Source organism: Empidonax traillii, unplaced genomic scaffold (assembly GCF_003031625.1).
Source record: "Empidonax traillii isolate 1590-97213 ecotype Southwest subspecies unplaced genomic scaffold, ASM303162v1 scaffold270:size1067046, whole genome shotgun sequence".
Lineage (NCBI taxonomy): Eukaryota > Metazoa > Chordata > Aves > Passeriformes > Tyrannidae > Empidonax > Empidonax traillii.
The window spans coordinates 659,576-686,624 of record NW_020955463.1 but is presented as its reverse complement, the minus strand read 5'-3'; the positions used below and the strand labels follow the sequence as shown (position 1 = coordinate 686,624).

Sequence of the window (27,049 nt, the reverse complement as noted above, 5' to 3'; positions counted from 1 at the left end):
TGAAGCATAATCTAGAAGCAGAAGCAAGCAATAAAACCACAGGCAGAAGAAACTCGGTTGTGCTGTAGAAGTGGCCAGACGATGGCTGGGCTAACAGCAAACTGAATATTTTTTGAGGGGCAGCAGAATCAGTGAGGGAGGATACAAGTATACAGTAATCAGGATCTAGCAGACATTCCTTCTGATACTGCACTAATCTTATTACTTTCAGTTCTACACAAAATTCCCAAGTCAAATACATGGAGTACACAATGTTAAAGAAATCAGTTAACTGCCAGTTAAATCAGTTTGCTTTTGCTGCTGAGGATCACTTACACCATTCGATCAACATAAGCAAAAAACCTTTGGCAATGATGGTAAGGAAAATGAAATAAGGTCCTTCAAATTAAACACAATTTTCTGTTCATGACTGGAAAACCAATGGATGTACTAATTAACAGGCAAAAAAATCTGGGTTAACTTCTTTTCATCCTTAAAATGATATATTTTTCCTATATATTCTTTATAAAATACCCATAGATGATACACTGTGCGAGAAGACAGCAGTTACATACGTACAAAGGAGAAAATTATATTCCATGTTTGCAACTCTCCCATCTGTACTTAAACCAGAGTTGCCCTCTAGTTCAAACTAGTCCAGCTGGCAATTAAATCCCTTTCCCTTCCAATCTGACTTTGATGCACCTGGGTCACAGTAGTGATTCAAAATATTTAAAATACATACTGTACATGTGTGGTTTCGAGTTCTTAATATCTACTGTAGACTAATGTTCTTAGCACAGCAACATCTCAGTTGGATCAATATTCAGTATATATTACTTTTTCCTCTTTACTGCAGTGGACTTTATTCATGACTATATGAACTTCCTTTCACAAAAGGGTAATTTCCTTGCCTGAAAATGCTGTCTCTTGATTTCAGATTCACCAGTCTGAACTGATGGGTTTACCTGCAGCTGGTAGCCAGACAGAGACAGCCAACAGAAAAATGAACTTTCTGCATCCTCAGACTCCCGCTTCCTCTGGCTCAATGTTCACAGCCCCTGGAGATGCTTCCAAAGTCAAACTGTTCTCAGTGTTCACAGAAACATGCAGCATGTCCATCTGTGTCATCTGGTAAAGGTGTTAATATTCTTCCAGATGACAGCCCTGTGTTTTTTCTCAGTTGTGGATAACAGTAGAAAAAGCGCTGATTTTAAATCAATAGTGAAGAATTTGAACAGTCTGCTTTACATTCGCAACATGATTCATGTAGCTGAAGTGTCCTTGAAGCTTTAAACCCTGTTTAAGTTACTTCCAAGAGCACAAATAGATGGTTTTCAGAGGAAAATGCTGAGACAGGAGCACTCTTTCAATATCTTGGCAATCCTTAATCAATTCCTTTTTTGAAGAAGCAGCAGCTTTGCAGCAATATTAAGTGTCTGCAGTGGTAGTATGCACCTTTTCTTGGTTAAAAACCACCTGAAGATACCCTATAGGAATCATATGAAAATATAAACTAAAGGAAACCAAAAGCTGAGGTTGCAGTTGCCTTTTCTGAAAAATTATCTTTAGGAATGATCCAGCCTTTGACATCAGCATGATGTCTAAAGTCTTTAAAAAAAAAAAATTATCAATCCATGAGGTTAAGAATCTGAATAAACTTAATTCCTCCAGAAAATAATAACATATATTCATCTACAGTAAGGAGGTCTTAAATTCAGCCACAAAGTATTCTCACTACCTGAGAACCTAACTAAAAGTAAAGTAGAAAACAGGAGACTGTTTGAACAGAGAGTTCAAATACAATATGGTCCAGCAATTGCAAAGGAACAGCACCACTGAAGAAAAAAACAGCATAAAAAGATGACATCCAAAAAAGGGACTGCTTGCTTCATATTATGCAGTTTCTCCATTTTCACTAGTCTATTTTCAGTAGCTGAATGGAATTGCTACTTGAAAGGGATGTGCCTTTATCTGTAGTGATTTTTTCCTTCTTCTATATTACCAGCTTTAGCAATGTTGCCAACTTTTCTGTGCTGTATCTGAATGCTACAGTTACATGTATGCAAGTCAACATTCTTAGGTGGGTGAGAGTCAGTTCCCTCATGTGAGAAAGTCACAGAGTGTATATATACATAACCAAAGAATTTATTTGATTTACTTTTGAAATTTTGTATTTTATGCTGCCAACCTGCCTGGCTTCACTTTTATTTATGATATCTATCACTTCGTTTGTTATATGTTGGCTGCTAGTGAGCATTCTTATATCCATGCATCTAAAGACTGACAGACAAGCTCTCTGCTGGACATCAGCTTGGTTATCACATGCAATGGACCTGAGAGCATGTCCTGAGTAATATGATGGTTGTTACTAAATATATTCATGCAGTATTCTTCCATTTCCTCTACACCATTTTATATCTATGCTTATGATATGTTGTACATTGTTATATGTATGCTCTGTCAGTCCCTGCCACAGTAAGAGTGTGCCACAACTCCTTCTCTGCCTGACAGATGTAAAAAATCAAGGCTTTTATTGCTGTTTTTAAAAGGACTATTTTGCTATTATATTTTTGTTTTATTTATTCCATCCCAGGAACATGAACATTCCAAAAATAAAGACAGAAACATATTCTGCCAGCACTCCCCACCCAAAAATGTTTTCTAGAAAAAAATTTTTTGAATTATGGGCGCAAGCAGAAATGGAAATCAGAAGTCAAGGTCTAAAGTTAAAAATAGTTAAGAATAAAATCTACTTTTGCTCTAACTGTGTTGCCAAAATGTGTGATGGTCACTTTCCCAAAGTGGCAAATAGTTTAAAGACAGGAAACACTGGGCAGAAGGATCTCGGTCATTTGCCAACAGAAGTCTCCTCTGCCCCAGCTGCATGGGTGGTATGCTCAGAACATCCATGAACTGTTACCAAACCATCAATGCTGTGGTCCTTGCTGATTGTTGCAGTAATGTGCATCTGCTGCCTAGGGGGGAAAATAAGTATTTTTCTCTCCCTGTTGACATTTCACAGCATACCATCAAAAATCAAGCAGGCTCTTGCAGGTTTACAAATTAATGGCATCTGATATTGCAAGTGAGGATTATGTGGGTAACTTTTCAGTTGACATGAAGTACATGAGTACATTTAGTACGATGTACTCCAGCTCACCATATTAATAAAGCTAAAGCAATTTTGTAAAATCTCTTAATGTGAGAGCACAATTCCTATAACCAGTCCTACCAATAAGCAGACAACTGATGGGTAAATAGTTATAAATCATGGTAAATCCGGCATCCTGAACAGATATTGTAGTTTGTGTTACCATTCGTGGGCATGAATATTTCATAAAGAGGAGGAGAACAGTGTCTCAGGACATGTGCAAACGTAGAAAACATTGGTGCATCTGGGAAAACAGGTCTCTAACAGGACAGGGCCAAAAGGACCTCCAAGTGCCTAGGACACAGTAGCAACCCAAGGGTACCTCAGATGTTAACTGACCTGAAATTTGTATTTGAGTTCCCCAGATGCAAAATCTGAACAGTTGTAGGCAAATCCCAACAATTTCCAGTGGAAAATGTTGACTATGCAGAAAACACCTAGTTCAATGAAAAAGCCCTGACGGAAAATCCTCAGCAGGTCTAAATACAAAGGAAATGTTGGAAAGAAGACAAAGTTGAGATTAAGATTTTTTTTTAATTACATGCTACATGGAATGCTTCATGAACTTTTCAAAGCAAAAATGGATTTTGTTTTATATTATTATAGCGCAATATTTTCTTTCAGTGCTTTGGATGTTAAAGTTCTTGTAGAAAAAAGCCTGCAGTCTCCTGGACAGTAATTTAATTGTTGATTTTTGCCAGTGACTGCAGGGCAGCTTTAGAAGGCTCTGCTGATAAAGGCTTTAAATATTTGCTTTTTTAACAGAACAAGTAACACTTTGATCTGAACAGTCTATTAGGCCACTGTGCAAATCCAGTAAGCCTCAGATGGCAGGGACAGTGGTATAACCAGTTGTTTATGAAATAAAGGCTACAATTTACAAACTTCCCAGTAATACAAGAAAAACAGAACAGGACAGGACAAAGTTAAAGGTATGCTTCAGGCTCAAAGAAGCACTGTTTCTTTGTTTAAAGAAATCTAATCAAGTATAGGAAGCACTTATATGAAGAGCAAAGTGCCCTGGCTCCATCATCTGCAGTTTTGGTTTTGTTTAACTCACAGTTCTATTCTGAAGGAAAGCCAAAGAGATGAAATTAGATGAAAATATTTACAAATGTAAATTATTTTGTGAAACTGAAAGTCAGGTGTACCTCAAATGAATTGCAAAGAAAAGAGAAAGTATAAATCCTATTTACAGTTCTCTGGTGTATGCATCTTTGCCATTTGAAAGTGATTAAAAGAAAACAAACTGAAAACAAAGAATCTGTATTTCTAAGAACAGCAACGTTCCCAGTCACACAAGAGCAGTTTTCCCTTCACTCTGCAAGTTATCTTAAAGTTACCTCCAAAATTCTGCTCATTCTATGGTAATGAAAGAAAAGAAAAATGCTGTATGTCCACCTCTTGTTCCCTCTAGTCTACAGGTACAGTGCCCAAATAGACCCAAATACTTTACATTCTGGTGCACCATGAGGCACTGAACTCATTCACAGTCCTGCCTGGTGCCCTTGCTGAGGTACCTGGTTTATGTTTCAGACTAGCAGCTGGCAAACCTTTCAGCACACATAAACAGGAGATAAACTCCACTGAAACAGGCAGAACCACCATTGCAAAAGCTTAATTTCCTCTGGGCCATAAAAGGTATAAACATCCTTCAGAATAGTTTTAGCACAGTGACATTAGCTTTTGACATAATTATTGTTCTGCCCATTACACCAATGACCAAAAAAGACATATTTTATATTAATTTAAAAGACACTAAATTTACCCTAATAGAGATTAATTTCATATGGTGAATTGCTTCATTTAATATGTAATTATCCAAAGCGTAACTGCTGTTATAAACACAAAGGTAAGAGTGAACTAGATCTGAATAACATGTTCCCAGCTTGTTTCAAAGGCAGTATAATTGGGATAACATTGTTCAGTGGACTAAAAGACGGCTCGTTCTGTTATAGTCTTTTTTGTTTACACCCACACCAATAAAATACGCACCGAAAATGTTAATTCCTAGAGTTATTTGTTTCAGTTTCTCAACCAATTTTAAAAATAAATAACAATTATGCTCTTGTGCTATGGCCCTGTCCCAAAAAGAACACAGCTTTTTCCAGCTTGTCAGGAAAGGGACTGAAATCTACTATTCAAGACCATTTTTAATTAAAAGTGGAGGAGAATTTGGAAGCTTTAAGGTCTCTCATTCTTAGCTTGATCATCTGTCATATGTACATCTCCTTTCTCACAGTGTTTCTCCCTGGAGCTCTGCCCTGTTATTGCCAGAGTAACTCTAGTGACCACTTCTTCCCATTTCCAAGCCTACTGACAGGTAAGACCATTTTGCCAACTTGGTTGTGACACGTTCATTAAATATCAAGAATTAAACTCCCTTTTAGATATATTTTGTGTTAACATCTTGAATCTTAAGTCTTCCAATTATATATTCCAATTTGTACAACTGCATAACAATGTAAAATATTTTGTCTCAAGATAATGTAGCTATTAAAAAAAATTAAAAAAAGAATAGTGCTCTCAGTCAAGAGCAGTAGAGAGTCATAAAAAAGCCTAATGCAGGGCTGGGAGTTGGACTTCGATGATCCTTGTGGGTCCCTTCCAACTAAGGATATTCTATAATTCTATATCAAAGAGCTAATTTCTGGTCTGCTTAAAAATAAAATACTGTATTCAACTGGATTTGGGTTCTAAGGTATGGAAATACTGTTCTATTTCTTGATACCCTTAACAAGGTAAAGCAAGATTACAGAATGCAAACTTTAAGTCCTCATCCAGTGCTGGAAATTAAAAATACTAAGTGTGGCTGGCCTGTGTCCATTGGGCTTCGCAATTATATTTTAAATCTAGAACAGAAATGAAATGTCTAACACACAGTTAAACAAATCCACTTGATTTCCCAGAGCTACGTGCTCTGTTCTACTTCCAGAGTCCTGTTTTAATCAGAAAAGATAAACCACAACCATTATTAGTTCATTTAATTACGGTAAGTGATGCCACATTTGAGAACAGGAAAAAAACCCACTCAGTGTAACTGGATATTGCATACAGTTTTAAGAAGACTAGAAATGCCCAATTTTTTTTTTTTTCCAAAAGAAAATGCACCTGACAAAACCTTGGAATTACTTTTAAGACATTTTGAAAATCTCAGGTCTGATAAATACAACTGCCTCAGAGAAATTAATTTCTGCTTTAAAACACTTCTCTATGGATGAAAACCTGCACCACAAATTCATCAAAGCTTTACTGATCAGATGCAAACACTCAGTAATATATTCAATAAAGGAATTTCGTATAACAGAATTAAAATATAGAAATATTTATCTAATCAGACAATTGCTGGAAACCTCTCCCAGCCTTTTTTGGGATGTTAACCAAACCTGCAAAGTTATAATCACCTTGCTAGACTTGTCCCTTTACACCACCAGACTTGTGGAGGCAGTAATGCAGTGCACTAAACTAATCCTAACCATCCCTCATCATGCCATAAACATGAGAGCAGAGCTGTAGGAAAGTGGAAGCTCTCCTGGCTCCAGCTAACACTGCAGTTATAAACCAGGTCAGGAGAGGAAAGTTTCCCCCGCAGAATAACATATAGCCAGCTTAAGTCAATCCCAAATTAAGCCATATGTGTATTTAGAGAAAGTCTATGGAACCTAATTGGAAAAGATGGATCAGTCATCCCAAGTAATTTCAGATGTGTGAAAAAGAGCTGCTCTAGACAGGAATCCCAAGAATCTCGAACTAAACAAACAAAGAAACCCTCTCTAGCCATCAACCTAATAATGAAGGGCTAGGAAAACCTATGTAATGTATGGCATAATCTCAGATACGAGAGACTGAGGGCATCTCGGAAGTAGTGGAAGTACTGAATCCCAGAAACTTCCTTCTTTTCCTTCTCTGCCCAAGAGAGAGAAGGGGAAATCAACAGATGAATCTCAACTACAGCCTCTCTGTACAGGACACAGTACACTCCCCTGGTCACCATGATGCAGGAGGGAGCAGTGATAACTTTCTCTCTGAGGCATGTTTGCCATGAGGTGGCAGGTGGAGAAGATAATGGACAGGTAAAAGACCTTGCATAGTGTCAGTTCTTTCCCTTACCTCACCTGAACACCTGCAAGCTATGCAGGGCAGGGAAACATCTGTGCCTTGTGCAGGATTTGGCAGCCTGGCCACACAAAGGGCTTGGTAGCCTGCAGCTGGCCACGTCCCCCAGCAGCCAAGAAAGTCATTTGCTAAGTCACTGCAGTTGTTCAGTCATATTAACCACGGTGAGGGGAAGGCCCTTGTTTCCATGAAATCCAACTAAGATTATCACATTGTACTGCACTGCTACCAAGGAACAGACAGCAAGAGTGAGTGGGAGAAAGCAAGAAAGGGAGAGGGAGAGATGCAGTTGTGGCAAAGGGGTTGTCTTCAGACTCAACCTACCACAGCTCCAGAAGCGTGAAGCACACATGGAGAGTCACTAGGGAAAATGCCTAGAGTGAAGTTTAGGATCTCTGCAATTTGATGCACCAACAAATCCTTTCCCAACAGGCCACTGGCATTGCTTACCCCTTCAGAGAGAAACAGCTTGTCACTTTACAAACTATGGAAAAGCCAAAAGTGCAAAAATCTTTAAAAAGCAGGCATTATTGATCTTTAGGATTTTGTAGCACTTTGAAGATATCAGAGTGTCTCATGCTTTGAGATCAGTGTTTTACAGGTAATATAAAAACCAACTGTTTTAAAAAGGGCTCCTTTCCACTTCGCAGTTTTCATCTAAACTTACCAACTACTGCATTTAATTACCATTACAATGTGCATCTAGAGCACTAAGGTCTTCCTTCTCTGAGCAGTTGAAAAATAAGGTGATAATTTGCATCAACAATGATACACAGGGGAAGTTCTGACTGGATATAATGAAACAGTTTTCAATAGGAGGATAATTAGGAATTGGAAGAGGCTGCACAGACCGTGTGTGGAATGTCTGTTCCCAGGCATTTCCAAGATCTGATGGGAGAAAGCCCTGAGCAACCTGCTCTGATCTTGGTGTTGACCTTGCTTTGAACACCACACTGAACCAGACAACCTCCTTCCAACCTCAGCCATTTGATGGTTCTATAGTCTACTGTCAGATAAAAAGTATCAAGTTCCTCAAAAGCACCACAGAGAACCTCAAGAATCTCACAGAAAGTTTTCAAAATTAGATTTTTTAAAAAAATATTACCCATATCAGGAATTTTGTCCCAAGTAAAAGGCTGCACTACTCATGCGTGATGCAATTAAGTTAAATTAAATTAAAGTAATGACTGAAAAACTTCAAGTAAAAGCACATTTGCAATGAATGTATGGACCACATGCCATATAAGTAAGCCAAAGAAAAAGAAATAATCAAATATCTACTCCTTGGAATATCCTTTGCAAATAAGCGACGATCTGGCAATTAATTCCTTTTGTAAGTATGAGTAACAGCACAATAACTCAATAGGCAACATTAGAATTGTTTCTTTATTACAGGTATTTCTGATTAACACTGTGTATCTTCTTACAAGCACACACACTCACTCATTAAAGTAGACAAACCCCCAAGCAGCCTGAGGAAGCAGATGCAGAAAGCACTTTGCAGGTGCAGCACATCCTCACCTTGAGGTTGGGTTTTGCGAGGAGTTTCAACAGCTCTCTGATCTCACTGCTCAGTGGTTTGCTCTGCAGCTCCTCAGCCAGCTGGGTGAGAGATGGAATCAACACAAAGACCATTAGCAAAGCATTGTTTTACCCAGTGCATCAGTGACAACCCCAAATCTATCTTGTTCAAGGTTATTGCTTTCCAGCGTGTTCAAACAGAAGCCAGCATGAAGGAAAACACCATCAATCACTGCGCTTCTGTTTCTGGCCCTCAGTGGACCAGATTTAAGCCAGGCCTTTTGGCTCAGTTTAACACAAGTAATCATTTCTGGCAAGGGTGCAGCCAGATCACATTCTGATTTATAGCAATGGGGGCAAATCCCAGCACTTCATTTAAGTGAATGGTCCTTTGCGTGCAGACAAAGAACTGCTTGTAAAAATGACTGGATCAAACTTTGACACTGTCTATAAAAAACAGTTTTGAATGAGGTGGTGAAATCCACACTGCTTCCAAAAACCCACAGTAGCTGTGCTGTTTAGGACTGGGATAAGAAAGCAAAGTGCCCCTACAGTGCAAGCAATCTGAACCTTTTATTATGTTTACACATACACTGGAAGGAGCTTGTTAAACGTGAAGCGGGTTAATCAAAATATAGTTTATAACAGGTCATCAGCAATTCAAGCCCTTAAAATGCACAAACTATGTCCTAACAACAAGATCAGTAATTTATGTTTGGTTATACTATAAAATTGTGGCTTGGTGAACAATAGAGTAGCAGTTGAACATTTAATCCCATGGCTAGTTGGCTCATGTCTTGGGTTTTTCTTATCATGACATTCTCAACTAATTTGGACTCAAGAGGCATATTATACTGCAGGATTTCAGACTCAAACTATTTTTCCAGAAGAAGGAAAAGCTAAAATACATTTCACAACCATGAACTTCAGTTTAAAATTCTGAAGCTACATGGCTCATAATCCAAAATGTGATTTCAGATAATCACTTATTTTCTTTGCATTAAATCAGTATCATAAAAATGTCTCAAAGAAAGATTGGCTATTTGCAGCAAGTAACTTTATTTGTCTAGCCTAATTTTAAATTTGTACTTTCATTTTGTATAAATTTTCAAGATAAATGGGGAGACATATATTTTGCATAAATATATCTAATAGACAAATCTAGAAGCAATTATAGACATCATACATGCTTTGAATACTTTTTTTCTAAGCTTCAAATTAATACAGGTGTAACAGGACTGAAACAAAAATTCATCACCTACAGTCCCACAGCCTTTTAAATATAATTCACAGCTAAAAATACCCACCAAGTACATCAGTGCTAATATTAACAATATTTTTGCCTTAATACCAAAAGATTAGAAAACAATCTCTGTAGGAAAGGTCACAATGAAGTATTTCAGACACCTAAAGCCAAGTATTGAGGTAATCTGAATGCAATCTAGTCTGCATGTTCTATGGAAAAGCTCTGCAAAGCTGAAAATCTTCTGTGATAGCAATAACAGCGGGTATATGACACAGGTTACCCTTTGTTCTCTTTTCATTCTATGCCTTGTACTACTCATCACTAGAGAATAAAATCTATTAATTCGTGTTTCTCTGGTGAAGACTAGTAACCACTCAGTAGGAGTGATGGCTTCAGCATTTCTCTCAGATGAATTGTGCCCAAGCATCTATTAACTCCAGCAGAACTGGCATTTGCTTTGGTGGTGCAAATGCAAATGCTGGCACATCAGGTTTAGAACAGTGAGACATAGAAGAAGTATTTTGCTACTGCTTTAACAGACATTTTAGTCTCATAATTTAGAAAATTATTTCTTCAGAAATAAAATGGTTACAGATGTTTTCCCTCATATAATTTATCTGTTTTTTCCAAATATTTCCATGAAAGTCTTGAGGCAAATGTGACACCTTGTAACAGAAGAGGAGGAGAAAGACAAAGATTAATAAAGGAAGAGGAAGACAAAGTCTTCCAGACAAAATCTTGCCAGATTAGCAAACAGATATCACCAGAGCTTCCTGCTGTGTTTCTAGCAGTTTTAGACAGGATTTCTATTTGTTGTTAAAGTGCTGAGATTTGTGACAGCTACCAGCAGCAGTACGAGCTCCAGGGCACACTTTTGGGCACACCATAATCATGCCAATCACCTCCTATGCCAAACACTGCAGGAAAAGCTGTTTGAGAACCACCTCTATGATTCTTTGTTGAAGGAACCGTAACATTTCACCACATTCTTCTGCCACTACATAGAGGGGAAGACGTGGAGTGAGGCTGGTGACATGGTGAGTACCAGGGCCTTGTCTCAAAAGCTTCTTGACAAAGTTCTGAAACTTCTTTTGCCAGAACAGTCTTTCTAATAGCCTAGAGCCTTTGTTTGCTGTATATACCTATACTGTCAGTGCTGCTTGGATCATCTGCATGGACTTAAGAGCCCTAAGTCAAAATAAGAGGCAAATAGAGTCTCTGCTGGGAAATTCAGCCTTAAAGCCCCTGAGGGTGAGGAGAGAGAAGGTATGGCAGCTAGGAATATGAAATTGTTTAGAAATGCCTCTCCACAGTTTTTACTTCTAAAATAGCTTTAAAATATAACACAACACATTGAACAGTTAACTGTTAACTCCTCCTTTAACTCTAGAACAGTTACTATGACCAGGAAGACAAAACATTAATTTAAAACCTATTGAAATGAAAGTGTGCATTATAACACCAACGTCCTCTTAAATCCCTGAAGCTGACATCTAGTCAGACAAACATGCCAAAAACTGAATAGCGCTTTAATCCTTCAACTTCATGATTTCTGGCATTATAAACCCCACTAAATGTAAATCTGGTTCTTCAAAGTTTGCAGATAATGATCAAAACATATAAAACCCTGCAGTGTGGTAGCCTGACTCCAGCCACCAAAGGACATCTCACCCTAAGGGATAGTGCCCATAAAATCAGCTGTTCAGCCACACACAAGCAATGAAGAACCAGCGAGAGTTTCTTTAAGAAACTGTGCTTTACAAGTAGGCAGATGTCCAGGGACAATCATGTCCCAGCATATGTACATTTTAAAAATACTACCATGTATACATAGTAATACATTCAGAGTTAAAAACCGGACCTCTCTCAACTGAGGAGTGACAGAATATTTTAATGTGGGGATTTCCAGAACGATACCATTTCAATGGGGCTGAACAAAGAATGAGATTGCTCAGCATTTCTGAAAATATCAAGAACTAGGTTTTGCATCCAAAAATAAGAAATTATTCTTATTAAGGATTTTTGCCCAGAGATCCATAACACAAATATTAGCAAGGATTATTAATATGTCAGCAAGAATTTAATGAAGAGAATTTCAACCAGCTTTCTAATTTTCAAAATTACTATCAACATTAGTCAAAGCTATTCGAAGGTTAAAAAAATATTACTAATATATGCCTGATGTCAAAGCTAATGTATTATTATAGTTGGTATGTTACAGGATATAGCTCTCCTCCTACTGAAACATGATTAAATTACCTTATATCCTTTTTTCAATAGTTTTAAAATATGTTTAATTTAGTTTTTCGTTAAAATGTTACCATTCTTGATTCACAACATTTAACCATTTTTAAAATTTAAGAATCAAAAGCTATTAATTATACATAGAGATAGTTAAGATTTAAAAACATCTATAAAGTATGTGAAGTTTCAAACAAGCTGTATTTGAAATGGATCCTAATACATATTGCCTTTTCCAAAAAACAGCCTGACATCATCAATTGCAACAAAGATTTCTGGATTTCACCTAAACCACAGTTTATTAAACATTTCTCTATTCTGGCCTACCTCAGGTTCAGTCATAGTTTATACAGGTGTGTTCACAATTCATCTGAATCCTAGAATTAACCAAATAGCAAGAAATGGCAGGTTGGATTTTTTTTCTTTAAAATAAAAATTATAGTAACAGGAAATTAACTACTCCATCAATGCTGACCACTTTTATAATTTATTTTTTGGTTATGAAGGTAATTTGGAAAGCTCCAATATCGATAAATCACTACTGTACTTTTTGTTACATAGTTCTGAATTTTTTTTTTAACAAGCCTCCATCCTAGGTATTTCATATGCTTCATTTCTTTAATGTTATCTGTTGTTTCTCATGTTCTGTCAGTAGTGCTGCTATCTCATTTGTCTTTATTTTTCCAAAGCATTCCTCTTGTCTGTGACTTTCTCAAAACACTAATATTTGACAGCTTTTCCCCTCCCAGTAGAGTTCCAACCTGTAATTTTTATTACATAGTTACTAAAGCAGAACAAGAGGCTATCTAGATGCAACGTTTTTATAACATGCAAGTGAATAAAAATCAAAGTAGTATCAGCAACAACCCGGTGATGACAGAACCTTTGGAAACATTTTCAGCTTCCTATGATTTCAGCTCAGTGGATTACATTCATATGTTTGCACCACGAGGAGTTCTGCTCGCAGACAGTTTTTTGGGAGACTTGGTACCCGTGATCTCAGCAGGGGACACTTACATCATCTGCCAAGGCTGCTGCACCATGGAGTATGGGCACTGGGTTCTGTTTTTCATAATAGTGCAGTTTTTCATGAATCTGGAAGACAATAGCACAAAGCAGTAAGTTTATTTAGCAGCATGAGAAACGGTACAAAATAAGCCCATTGAGCCAATGGATCTGTTGAGTGTCTGTAACTAAAGAAACATCCTTATAGTAACCTACAGGCAGCAATCATGTAAATGCAATTCATCATCATCCTCTGTTGAAGTGCTAAGAATATGAAATCAGATGGAAAAAATGCTCAGTATGTAGACCAACCCACAGAAAAACTAAACATTTGTGATTTTTCTCTCCTGGCTTTCTCTGTCCATATTTCTAACATATTGCTTCAAGTATCAATTACATTTTATATTGCTGCTGAAAACACAAAGCATAAAGTGTTTATCCCCAAGGTGGATATAAAAAACCCTGTAAATTATGATTTATGAAGTGAAATAATAGCCTGCCACCCACATCTTGACAGACAGCTTGGTGGAGCGGCTGCCGTCATTAAAATAATTCAGAAACAAGGGCAATGTAGTGCTAATATGAATTCTAACACATCTGAAAGAAAGAGGCAGTCCTTCAGTGAGTTAAAGTCATTTAGGAGCATTTAAAGTTTTTAATGGAGAGTTATCAACATTAAAAATGCACTATGTTTTGGTTCTTTCAAAAGGGGAAAGGATACACCATCATTTAAACAGTCAGCCTGTTCCCTCCTCCACAAGTTATGCGTTTCAAAATTTAGACTTTTTTCCAGTACGAATGCTTTAAAGACCCAAAATATTTTGAAGCTTCTAACAAAGTTTCATGAAAGCCACTTCAGAATGGCATGAAGGACTATATTAAACATTCAACTTTTTTTACATTACCTTCTGAAAGATAACAGATATATAAATATTAATTAAAATTTTTAAAAATGAAACAACAGCAGTCCGAACTGATACAAACACACTCCATTCTAAGATTTCTACTTCAGTTCTGCTGCTCTGAAGGAGGCATGGACTCCAGATGGTTGGAGGAGTTGCAGAAGGAGCTAAATCAGGGACTGTACTTGGCAAGGAGGGGAAGACAAGGTCTGGCAGAGGCCGTGGGGCACAGAACTCAGCTGGGGACTCCGTCGTGTCCTTGGGGAACAGGATCCCCAATGATACCCTAACCCTCCCCAGCATACTGCTGGGGAAGGAGCAGGACAGATGCAAGACAGCAAGAGCAGCCTTTAAAGAGCAACCAAACCACTGTGTGCACTAAAAATATGCAGAGTTGACCAGATCGCATCCCTTTTGCCCCAGCTGTTCCCTCCAGCCTTCCCCTCTTCTTCCAAATTTGCTTTTCTCCATTCACTTTTACCCCCAGCAGCACTCACTCCTCTCACTGCCCACGACTCCCTCAGCCTTCTCCCCAGCCCATTCTTTTCAACTTAAACTGAACTCCTACAACTACACCCATAACGAGATAATACCATGACAACAGCACTTATGCTTGCCATTTTTCCTGTCTTCTGCTGTGCTTCATAACCCTTTCTACGTTCATGTGTGTTTTTCCTCATTTAGACTACATGTTCCTCAAAGTAAAGGCCATGCGATGCTCTGTTAATACAACGTGGCACAGCAAGATCTAAGTCTTGATTGACCCCTTTGTCATTCCTGCAACCTTGATAGGATTATTTCAGTATGTCATTGGTTAAAGGACACTGAAGTTCTGAAACATCACAGCGAAGCATGAAGACATCACTTAATGTGACGTCTTAATTCGCTTAACTGCTAAGTTATAAAATAATTTTTTCTCATCTGGAAACTACATGTGAAGCTCTACTGTCTCCAGAACATGAGTCTGAATTTTACATAGCTTAAGTAGACATTGTTTACTTAGCAATTACTCAGACTAATCCATACTGGATGTCACAAAAGTATAAATGACTGGAGAACTTCATATTTCTAGCTCACAAAGCACAGAAACTAAACAAAACAAGGAGCTGCAGCTCCCTGACTTTAGCAGAAATTTGTGATTTACTTAGACTGTGAACTTGAATAACTAAAAGGCACAGTAAATCAAAAAGTCTCAAATCCATCATTTTGATTGCTTCAGCCAACATCTTGATTTTATCCAGGCTGAGCTTCCATCAGCTCTGAGGTCAGAAGCAGTTCCCTATGCTACTTCCTAGTTTCTCAAAGAAAACAGAAGTGCCAGTGCTGATGAAGCTGGTTTTACCCTGGACAACCTGTACACATCTCTACCAATGAAATTAAAACAGGAAAAAATGAACCAAACTAAAAAAATGCTGAGATGTTATGGCATAACCCATCTTTGTAAAAATGTTACACAATCATAAACTATTATATTATTTATTATGTGGTCTATGATAAAAGACACTGCAACCTCAGCACACTTCCATTTAAGATGCAATAGAGTGGGTTTTTTTCCCCCAAATGTCTGATTTTATTTGATAGTATTTTGCCTTGTTTGTCTGCTGAATCTATTTTTTATATCAGATCATTATATGAAAATACGTCTTCCACATATTTGTAATTTTAAGCATTTACCTGAGGAAGTTAAAAACGACTGTTCTGTGCAGAAAGATGCAATCAAGGCAAAATACAAGGATTACCCTTTATATCAATATAAAATTATCATATGCATTATAAAAATGCTACTTCCTACTGCCCTCCTACAGTTACCACCCACCTCTAACTTCTGGATTCCTAATGTATGCAGCACTTACATATAATAACTTCCTGAACACAGTAAGACAGGAGATTTGGTGCAACTCCTCTGATAAAGCAAAAATTTCAGTGAGGCAAAAAATGCATTTTCAGGCAACTCCTTCCCTCTTTGTGTCTCAAAGACACATGAAGATGTTATATTCTGTAATCTCCCCCCCAGATCACAGTTCTGCTGACTGTCCTCTGGTTCCTCATGTTGTATTTTTAAGCCCTTTTTGAAGACGGGTACAGCACCTGCCTTTCCCTTGTCACTGGGAACTAGGTCATCTCTGTTGCCTTTCAAGGAAGACAGAGCACACTTTGCGAGCTCACCTTGTGGCCTTTGAATTTCCCGGATCTCAGGGTGATGAATGACTGCATTTATGACAACTACCTTTAGAAAAACTACTGTGCACACAGCCATATGCTTTGGCAACCTCTCCACAGTCTTTCAGATAATTATTTTCCCAAATCTGAAATTTGTAAATCATGCTAATACATGCACACCTAGCTCTGCATTTCCAAATTTCAATTCTTACACAAATGGAATTTGAAATTCAAATATCTATCTACATTGATTGAAATGAATAGTGTGAAACAGCCATACAGAAATTAAAAGCAAAACAGGACAAGGTGGCCCCTTTACTCAATGAAATTAAACTGCAACAGAAATTAAACCATCCTGGAACACTTTGAAAGAACTATGAGAGTAGATTGAAACCAGTAAAATAGAGAATTCACCTACTCAGGATAAAACATATCATATTTGCAGCCATTTGTTTGAGCTTCATTCTAAAGAATTCTATTTAATACAAAAGGCAACTTTAGCTTATATTTTGCTGCTATACCAGATGTCCAGTAACTTTAATACTACTGCCTTCTCTCTACTAGAAACTTACAGAACTTATGGAAAATACAGGACTGTATCATGCTTAAAAATAGGAAATACAGTACATCTGTTTTAAGTTCTTCTGACATTTACATGTAAAGCTTGAATGCTGAAAATCTCTTCACAGATGAGTCAAAGTCTGTTAAAGCAAGAATTATATATTGTAAATAAAACATAAAAAGCTGTTCTGCTGAACAGATGACCAAGTTGTTGGGCTTTTGTTTTTTTGCTTTTTTTTTTTTTTTTTTTATGACTACCTATTCTTTTCACTGTAGGGTACTTTTGGAAGATTTATGAGATCCTGCAAAAACTGACGATCTCCTCCAAAATTATGCCCCAAGAGGGAAAAATAATAATTTGCAAATTTATACAATTTTTGGCACACTTGTAAGCAAGAGATATTGTTTCTGGATTTTCCCAGAGAGACTGAATTAAGCTTTCTATAACAAAGCGGAGCAGTGTCCTCAGCCTGGACTATTTCAAAATCCACAAGGAGCTTTCTAAGTCGGAAACCCAAACATTTTAAGCAAAGAGTCTACAAAATAAGCTTAATTTTTCCTTTCAGATTTCTTAATTTCCATGTACAGTTCTAATGTCATATGGCTGAAAATAAAACAAGGCAGTGGGATAAGCATGTACCCAGAGTAATACCATCAGTTTCCAATACCCCAGTTCCTTCTGGGAAGGAATCCTTTCAAAACAAGTATAATTTTATTAATATTTAGTAGACTCTGGTACAGTTTTGTAAGCAGGACCTTTCTGAATGACTCTACAGAACACTACACACTTGACAAACTACACACCTGGCTTCAGGTATTTTTTAGGAAGTTCTCCACCTATAAAGTTTCTGGAAAATTTCAACAGAGCTCCAAAATGGGCTATTTTCATCATAAGATGATGCCACCCAAGAAATGCAACGTGTCAGTCTTGTTATCTCTTTTTCCTGAACTTGAAAAAATATTGTCTTTAACTGGTTGATGTACCTACAGCTTCATACATATGAGCAGAATGTTTTAAAAGGAGATGCTGAAAGTGTCAGCAAACTGAGATTAGAGTTCCCTGTAACTGTGGTGAAAAAATCATTTCCCATCAATGCCCATGAGCTACACTAAAGATGCAGAAAACTGTTATAAGTACTGGAGTTTCAACTCTCCTGCACAGCAAAGCAAAATAAATTTCCAAAACAGAGACAAAGCCTACTTATGAAAAATAATTTTGAGACATCAACAGAACACTCAAGACTTTTGTCTTTCAGTTTTTACAACATTCTCCATTCCTAACACTGCTTCTCATCACATTGTTTTTGTCTTTCTGTTCTCTCTTCCACTCCTCTTTTCCATCTCAAGAGTGTTTTTTCAGCTTCCTTGCTTCTGGTTTCTTTTTTCTACTTTCTAAATTGACAACCAACACATTTCAGTTACCTGGAACTCCCTTGCTGCCCACAGGCTTATATTACTAAGAATAGGGTACTCTGGGGGTATGTACTCAATGATACACCTCTCAGTAGTTTGAGCAAGCACTAAACCTAAAGCTTTACACACAGAATAGGTTAAAAGAATGTTTCCCTTCTTTCCTCCAGATTATATCACTTGTTACAGGGACTGAACAATCTAAATTTTACAAGGAACTAGCAAAGAAAATAAAGCCAATGATTAACACTGTGAAGACATACTAAGCTGTAGTGATCCACTGCAAGATGTAGAGCCCACCCACAGGCCTTGCTTGAAAAGCATTTGTGAAAGGCATTGGTGGTGGAGAGAACAAGAGGTAGCAAAAGGCAGAAAGAACCCAAACCAAAACAAAGGTTTTAGCAACAGTTAGCAGCAGGGGAGGAATAAGGTGCCAAAGAGTTAAGAGGAGAAAAACTTAGTCTTTTTAATAGGACAGTTGGCATGGGTAAATTAAGTGTATATAAGAATACAATATGCAAATATTTGTAACCCTCAAACCACTGACCCATCAGTGAGCCATACTAGCACATAAAACACAAGAACCATCACACACATATATGAAAATATTCTGTCAACCACACAGGGGTGTCACCAGATACTCAGACATGTCAACAACTCTGGATAAGAGGTTTTTTTTATGGCAATGACACCTTCCTGACAGTACACACTGAAGAGGATCCCGTGAGAAATTTGCACTGACCATCATTCTAGTGCAGACCGTAACTCTGGACCAGCATGCTTCACCTTTTGGGAAGCATCAGAAGCTTATACCCTCTTATTAGTTATACAGACATTCCCTTACTTGGATTTTATTTTATGGGATGAGATATCACTCAGCATAAAGACAAGGTACATGTAATGGCCAGTCTTCGCGAACGAAGAACCGGGGAAGGTCTTTTACACCTTCCAGCTTGCGCATTGGAGTTTTTAGGTGAGACACAGTGTGTGCGGAACTGAGCCCACCCTTTAATCCTGAGGTTCATCTGCCGGGGCCAAGCACGCTTGGACGGTGGCAGCGAGGTCCTCAGGACGTAGATGGATTGCCTTACAGGGCTAACGAGCTCCATCTGCCCGAGGAGTGGCCCCGACCGGGAATCGAACCCAGGTCTCTGCAGTGACAGCGCAGTGCCTCTACCCTCTAGACCACAAGGGGCTCCCAAGGTACATGTAAAATTCATCTAATTACACACATGCAAGAAAATATGCAACATCATGTTTGTTTAATGTAACAGAAGAACTGGCACTGAGACCCATACACATTTCTGGGGTTTTACTCTGGACTAGCCTAGTCTTCGTTTGTTGAACATCCATTAGCAGGCAATCTGCTTGTTTAATTTCAGCAGAAAGGAATCCATCTCATATACTGGAGTGCTGATATAAACCAAAGCAGTTCAAGTTGAGAAGATGGGAAATTGCTTTAAAAACTGCACTAGTGATTTGAACTAGAATGCCAATGCAAACACATACACAAAGGATCAAGACATGTCTAGAAGACAGGCATTGAGTATAGAGCTGTAGAAAGTCCACAACAGTTGGCAGAACATCTCCTCTGACCGCTCTCTTCATTATATTCTTCATAATAAATCAAGAGTGTCTGAAATGAAAGCACTGACATGCGGCTTCTGTATTTATTGGCTTAATCACTTACATGGATGCATAATAGAAGACTCTCATAGATGGAGAAGCTGTTAATTGTCCCAAGTTTCAGGTTCACGTACATTTGGAATAAAAGTATTTAATTCCCCTGGTGGCACCACTACAAAGTGGTGCTACTACAAAGAGGAGCATGTATATATTAAGAAGCCACAACAGACTAAGAGAATGGAAAAAGAAAGCAAAAGAGAAACTGCTGAGGGAGTGTGTGCTGGTTTTGGCTTAATCTGCAATCTGTGCTCTGCATCTGTAATGTCTGGAGCAAGAAGAATCATTCCAAGGCACTCATGACCGTAAAAGACACATTTGTGAACAGTCCCCACATTTACACAGTGAGATTTCAAGATGAGAATTAAGAGTTTTCATTTGATCACTAATGGTATGACCTTAACTGTGGCATCTAGACTGGGAGTTCACTGTCTAAATTGACCAACAACTTTGAGTCAAGGTAAAACAAATATTCTAGAAGGAAAAAAAGAAATGATGGGCTACAACAAAACAAATAAAAATAACCATTATTAATATTCAGAAAAATAATTGCATACCATCATCTCTGCTGAAAGAGAATGCGTATTTTGCTTGATGTAGGATTTTAATTAATAGATTAATTCCTTCCTTTTCTCCTTGTAGAAGCCTAATGTATCAGATGAAAAGAATAGAAAAATTAGCTAAATCTTTGCTTTATCTTCATCACTTAGTGTCTTTAAGCCCATTTACACTGCACAGAAATAGACTGAATGCAAAACTACTCATTTGTTCCCAAACCTTCCTATAGTACTTACCATTGCAGCTTTGGTACACTAATGAATTTAAATCCATGAATAGCTCTCAGTACTATGGAATGATGAACACAAGGTGTAGGAAAATGGAGTAGCAAATCAAATGCCAACTGATTTCAAATACCTAATGCAATGTCTTGAAGATTGACACATACAGCCTTTAAATCACAATCTATTCACACCAATTGACTTGAACTGCAGTTAAAGACACAGAATATTGCTAAGAAATTAGCATTAGTAATTTAGAAAAGACAAACAAAATAAAAATTAATAAACCATAGTTAACAACTCAAAGTTTGCAATGAGCATTTCAATCACATTAAATTGTTTCAAATATAAATTAAGTGACTGCACAGTGCAGAAAGCCTCTGAGACAATGTTACAAGTATCAAAGCAAGCCTCTGAAGGCATAAAAACACATATTCAGAGATCTCGAGTCTGGCCCAATTTTCCACAGCAAAAAGTTTCAGCAGAACAGATGAGCAAATCTCTTTTAAGCCCTTGTTCCAAAAAGCAGAACCATGAAGTTCGTAACAATCCAAAAGCAAGCTAATAGCATGGAAATATTTTTACCTAAAGAGTCAAAACTCAGTAGTCAGAAATTACTCAGAACAATGACAGATAACCTTAACAAAAGAACTAAAAATTTGCTCTCTAATAAAGAATCATGAGTTTGTTTACCAGTATAGCATGAAATCACTAAAAATAATCAGGAAGTCTGCAGACTGTCTGGTACAAACTGTTGTAATGGGCTTGGCTGGGACAGAGTTCATTCTCTTCACAGCCTGTACGGTGCTGTTCTGTAGAGCTGAGGCCAAACTCTGCTGATGACAGAGTGAGGTTCAGCAGTGTTTGTGCAGTATCAAGGCCACCTCTGCTCTTGCTCTGACCCCCCCAGGGAGTAGATTGGGGGTGGCCAACAGTCTAGGAGGGGACACAGCTGGCACAGCTGACCTCAACTGACCAAAGGGATATTTCACACCCTATAACACCCTGTTTTTCCAAAGCAGCTACTGTTTGCGGACTGGATGGGCATCAGTCATCTGATGGTGGTGACTCCTTTTGCAGCACTTGTTTCCACCCCTTACAAACACCTAGAACGAGGGCATAACCAACAAGGCATCTGAACTATTTGATAGAAACCGAAGACCTCAGCTTGAGTCTCACCTCATCTGCTGTTAAAGGGTGTTTTCTTTTTGAGGAGTGAAGGGGGGTTATAAACGGAGATACAGTTTGAAAAACGAAGGAGTTTGTAGCTCTGATAGAACTTGGTACCTAGTTCATTTAGCACTCCTTTTAGTAATCAACTCATTCAAAGAAATGAAACAAGAAATGAGACAAGGCCCAAGATTAGAATTGATGGGATTTTGTTAATTTCTGTCAGCTTAAAACTTTATAGCCACTGAAGAATAAAACCACTCATGTCAACACTACAGGGAACGTTACAGGTATCATAGGAAAGAAATCTGTTACCAACGTCCATAAATTGCAAAAAACATCAATTTATTTTTGTGCTACAGCAAAACACCTGAAACAAAAGAAATGTCCAAGACTCTTTTTATGGGTCATATGTGTACTTGAAATCCATTATTTGTAAAGAGTCAACAAACCAACGTGCATATTGGGACCAAAGTGCTCTGATGTTAAGAAAATCTCTGCAGTTGTGTTAAGAGAATGCAAACCAAGATCCAAACACAGAATCACAGAATGGTCTGACCTTTAAAGATCATTTAGCTGACACCCTTTGACACGGGTAGGGCATCTTCCACTAGATCAGGTTGTTCAGAGTCTCATCCAAACTGACACTGAACACTTACAGGGACGGGGCATCCACAACTTCTCTGTTTCAATGCCCCTCCATCCCCATCACAAAAATTTCTTCCTTATGTTCGATCTAAATCTGCACTAATATCTGTTCAGCCCTTAAAGATAAGGTTGCTAAGAGTCCAGGATGTGCAGGATAACACTTAAAAAGTGTCCTTTACCCAGCAATCACAATGACCTCTATTCAAAACAGAACTCCTCCAGAAATTTCTATTACATGGTATTTTCAGAAATAAATTTTCAGTACTGTATGCACAATTACAGTAATTTTCTAAGGTACAAAATGTGATAATAGATCACATTTAAGGGCATTTTCCCTGTCAGGTTATGTTTTGTAAAAATTACACAATGGCGTGTTATCGAGAGATGTACAAAGTTATTGAAGCAGCATTATTTTAAATCAGGTGCTATCAGTGCAAATCAGCAGCAGTGCTTAGCGAGGCCATAGCTTTGATTCCCACTCTCAGCAACCACTTGCTGCTTGAAATCTGATTCAGAACGAACCTGGTTGTGGAGCACTTATATGTGTGACAGAGTTTAATGGCAGAAGAGCCTATTAACAGTGATGGCATATATCATGTGATAATTATGAATTAGATTGTTAAAGCAAATAAAAGAAGCACAGTGTAATAGAAATGAATAGAAATCCTGGGGGAAAGAAGGCAACTTTTCTCAATTGGCATAATCAAAGACAAAAATGAGCCTTGCTAAAAATGCTGGTCATGTGAATTATTGGTCATTCCAGTCAAATAATTGGTTTCTATTGCCTAGCCAGAAATTGCAAGATAGAAAAAATGCCTGTGCATATTGCAGTAAGTTGTATGGTAAAATCCTATTCTCCATGGTGGTTTTTTTTTTTTTTTTTTAATCTGTGGTTTCTGGGTTCCATCCTCAGTCATTTAACACTGTCCCTCATTACCTCATTTGTCTGTCGTTCACCCTTGATTGACCTTGATGAGCAGGGAGGCATCTGAGGCAGATGATGATGATAACAGAGAAAATGAAATGCTTCAGGAAGAGGCAGGAAGAACACCTGCACTCAGGAGTTTATTTAAGGCAGTCTCACAGATGAAGCAGCTCTGAGACTAATCCAACCAGGGTTATGAGGGCATTGTCAGATTTGATTTTGCCCTAGAGAGATATAATCAAAGTCTCAGGTCTGTAAGGACCCACTTCTTGATTTTTATTGTAAAATGAAAAAGCATGTCTTCTACTCTTTCTGTATTGAGAAAACCAAGCCAGGCATTAAATGAGCAACTGATGAACCAGGTGATCCTGCCCTTGCTCTCTGATATACACTGCCTCTGTGTACTTACACTGCACCTCCCCATCACATTTGTTTTTATTGGAAAAAGTACTGCATATCTGTTAAGTGCCTACTATTGACACTGCTAACAAACACGTCCTTCATGCACAGTGGCAAATGCCTGCAGCTCTGTGTCTCAGATTTATGTCTTATAATGTTTCTAATTTCAGAATTTCCTGTCTTCATGCTTGTGTCACCAAAGCATATGACAGAAAATTAGTAACTGTCTCTATTATGCTCATATGCCATGACTTCTTTTTAGCTGAAAAGCAAAGAGAGCCATTAAAATTGAGTTCAACCATTAACCCAGCACTGCCAAGTCCACCACTAAACCACGTTCCTAAGTGCCACATCTATACATCTTTTCTGGACAGCCTGTTCTGATGCTGGACCACCCTTTCAGTGAAGAAATTTTTCCTAAAATCCAATCTAAACCTCCCCTGGTGCAACCTGAGATCATTTCCCCTTGTTCTATCACTTGTTACTTGTGAGAAGAGACCAACCCCACCGTGCTACAACCCCCTGTTAGGCAGTTCTAAGGAGTGGTAAGGCCTCCCCTGAGCCTTCCTTTCTCCAGACTGAACACACCCAGCTCCTTCAGCTGCTTCTCATCAGACTGGGCTCCAGACCCTTCTCTATTTCTGCTGTTCCTCTCTGGACTCCCTAAAGCACCTCAATGTCTTTCTTGAAGTGAGGGGACCAGAACTGAACACATTTGAGGATTTGAGGTGCAGCTGAGTACAGGGGGACGATCATTGTCCTGGTCCTGCTGGCCCCACTACTGCTGACACAGGCCAGGATGCCACTGACCTTGGCCACCTGGGCACACTCTGGTTCATGTTCAGCCACTGTCAAACAGCACCCTGAGATCCTTTTCTGCCAGGCAGTTCACCAGCCACTCTTCCCCCAGCCTGTAGCGCTGCCTGGGGTTGTTGTAACTCAAATGCAGGATCCAGCACTTCACCTGGTTGAACTTTGCACCACTGGCGTTGGCCCATGGATCCAGCCTGTCCAGATCCCTCTGCAGAGCCTTCCTGCCCTCCAGCACATCAACACTCATGTTCCACCTGGTGTGCCTGCACGTGGACTGAGGGTGCCCTCGATCACCTTGTCCATATCATTGACAAAGATACTAAACACAACTGGTCCCAACTAAGTCCCAGGGAAAACCCCGGTGACAGCTGCCAGCTGGATGTATCTCCATTCACCAACACTCTCTGGGTTTGGCCATCCATACAGTTTTCTACCCAGCAAAGAGCACCCCTGGCCAAGCCTTGAGCAGCCAGTTTCTCCAGGAGAATGCTGAGGGAAACTGTGTCAAAGGCTTTACCAAGGTCCAGGCAGACACACCCACAGCCTTTCCCCTCATCCCTTGTCACAGAAGGAGATCAAGTTGGTCTAGCAGGACCTGCCAGGCTGGCTGGGCCTCATCCTCTGGTTGTCCTGCACATGCTGTGTGATGGCACCCAAGATGACTGGCTCCATGACCTTCCTTCCTTGGCACCGAGGTCAAGCTCATAGGCCTGTACTTCCCTGGATCCTTCTTCCAAACCCTCCTGTAGATGGGTGTCACATTTGCTGACTCCCAGTCAATGGGGACCTCTCCAGTTAGCCAGGGCTGCTGGCAAATGATGGAAAGGGGCTTTGTGAGCACTTCCCCCTGCTCCCTCAGCACCCCTGGGTGGATCCTCTCTGGCCACACAGACCTGTGTGTGTCCCAGTGGTGTAGCAGGTCACTCATCATTTCCTCCTGGATTATGGGGGCTTCATTTCTGCATCCTGTCTCTCCGCTCCAGAGCTGAGCGCCCAAACAACTGGTCTTACTATTAAGACTGAAGCAAAAAAGGCATTAAGTACCTCAGTCTTTTCCTCATCCTTTGTCACTGTGTTTTCCCCCACAAACAATAAAGGATGGAAATTCTCCTCCTCTCCCTTTTTGTTCCTAAAGGAGGTAATACGGTAATAAGACTAATGCATTAGCTATTCTATTTTTGCAATGTTAAGCAAAACAGATTAAATACTGGCTACAAACCCAGTTATTCATGCAGAGTTTCTTAAAATGTTTATTTTTCTGTAAAAAAAAAAAATCCACTTTGAATTCATTGTTCCTTATACAAAAAAATAAAGGTCCTATTATACAAGATTTCACAGACTACATTCAAATGGACCTTTTTTGTCAGTAATAAGCAAAGGTTTTGATGACTTTGCTTATAGGAAGAGGGTCCCTAGATAAACAGAGGAAGTTCAGACCAAAGCCAAACAAGTTGCACTTGCTCCAAAATAAATTTCCCTGACACTTTAGAGCCAAACAGTCTACATGGCTACTGTATACAGTATTTTCAAATTTGTTTTTCTGTACTTTTAACCCCATTTCCAAAGGAAGGAGCATCAGAACAATTCCAAATTTGAATGAAGCAACTCTCTTGTGTGAGCTAAGGACATGAAGTCCTTGAACAGAAAGAACAGAACACCACACTTTTTTTTTTCTTTGAAATAAGCAGTCTTCAAATTGCAATCCAGAGAGGCTGAAAGATCCCTACAATTTTAATGTACATAAATACATTTTCAAGTAAAATAAAACCTGACCAGTAAACTCACCATGTACCAGTATGAATAGTTCCACTCAGAATTTGATAAAAGTATAGCAATTCTTTTCACCAAAAGCACACACTGACCTATGTAAACACATCTTAAATTTTGTCAGAATTTGAGGGGAAAATTTTCTAAAAGCAATACTGAACTCAGGATTCCAGGTCACAAACTGCTCTTTCCAATTTATGGCTCTTAAACCTTCTGTCTACACAGTCCCACTCTGCCCTCCCCTTCTCGGTATTATTACTTTAATAAACACACTCTTCAAAATGAAGCATTCAGATTTAAAAGAAAGACAGAATTTGAGGTGGGCTCACAGAAGTGTGTATTTCTCTCTCTTCCTTTAAACAATGATATGGGTTCATAATTAACAACACAAGATACCGAATCTTTCAATAAAGATCCTGACTCAACTCTCAGGAAATTCTGTGCAGTGCTGCAGACCCAGCAAACTGAACATGCACACAACAAAACTGTTGAAGTCATATATAAAGACTGCAAATTATAAATGGCAACAATACTCAGGATTATGAAAGATTTCAAAGCACATTACCAGAG

General features: G+C 38.6%; 1 protein-coding gene across 6 annotated transcripts in view; it reads right to left on the bottom strand.

The window, feature by feature from the left end:
• Nucleotides 1-27,049, bottom strand: part of MPP7 (membrane palmitoylated protein 7) — a 150,486-nt gene that overhangs the window by 51,660 nt on the left and 71,777 nt on the right. For all 6 annotated transcript variants that reach the window (XM_027889694.1, XM_027889698.1, XM_027889699.1 and 3 more), the window contains 2 exons: nt 13,275-13,352; nt 8,771-8,851 (listed from right to left, as the gene is read on the bottom strand). In XM_027889694.1, the coding sequence (XP_027745495.1) occupies nt 8,771-8,851; nt 13,275-13,352 (159 nt within the window). The remainder of the gene's footprint in view (nt 1-8,770; nt 8,852-13,274; nt 13,353-27,049) is intronic.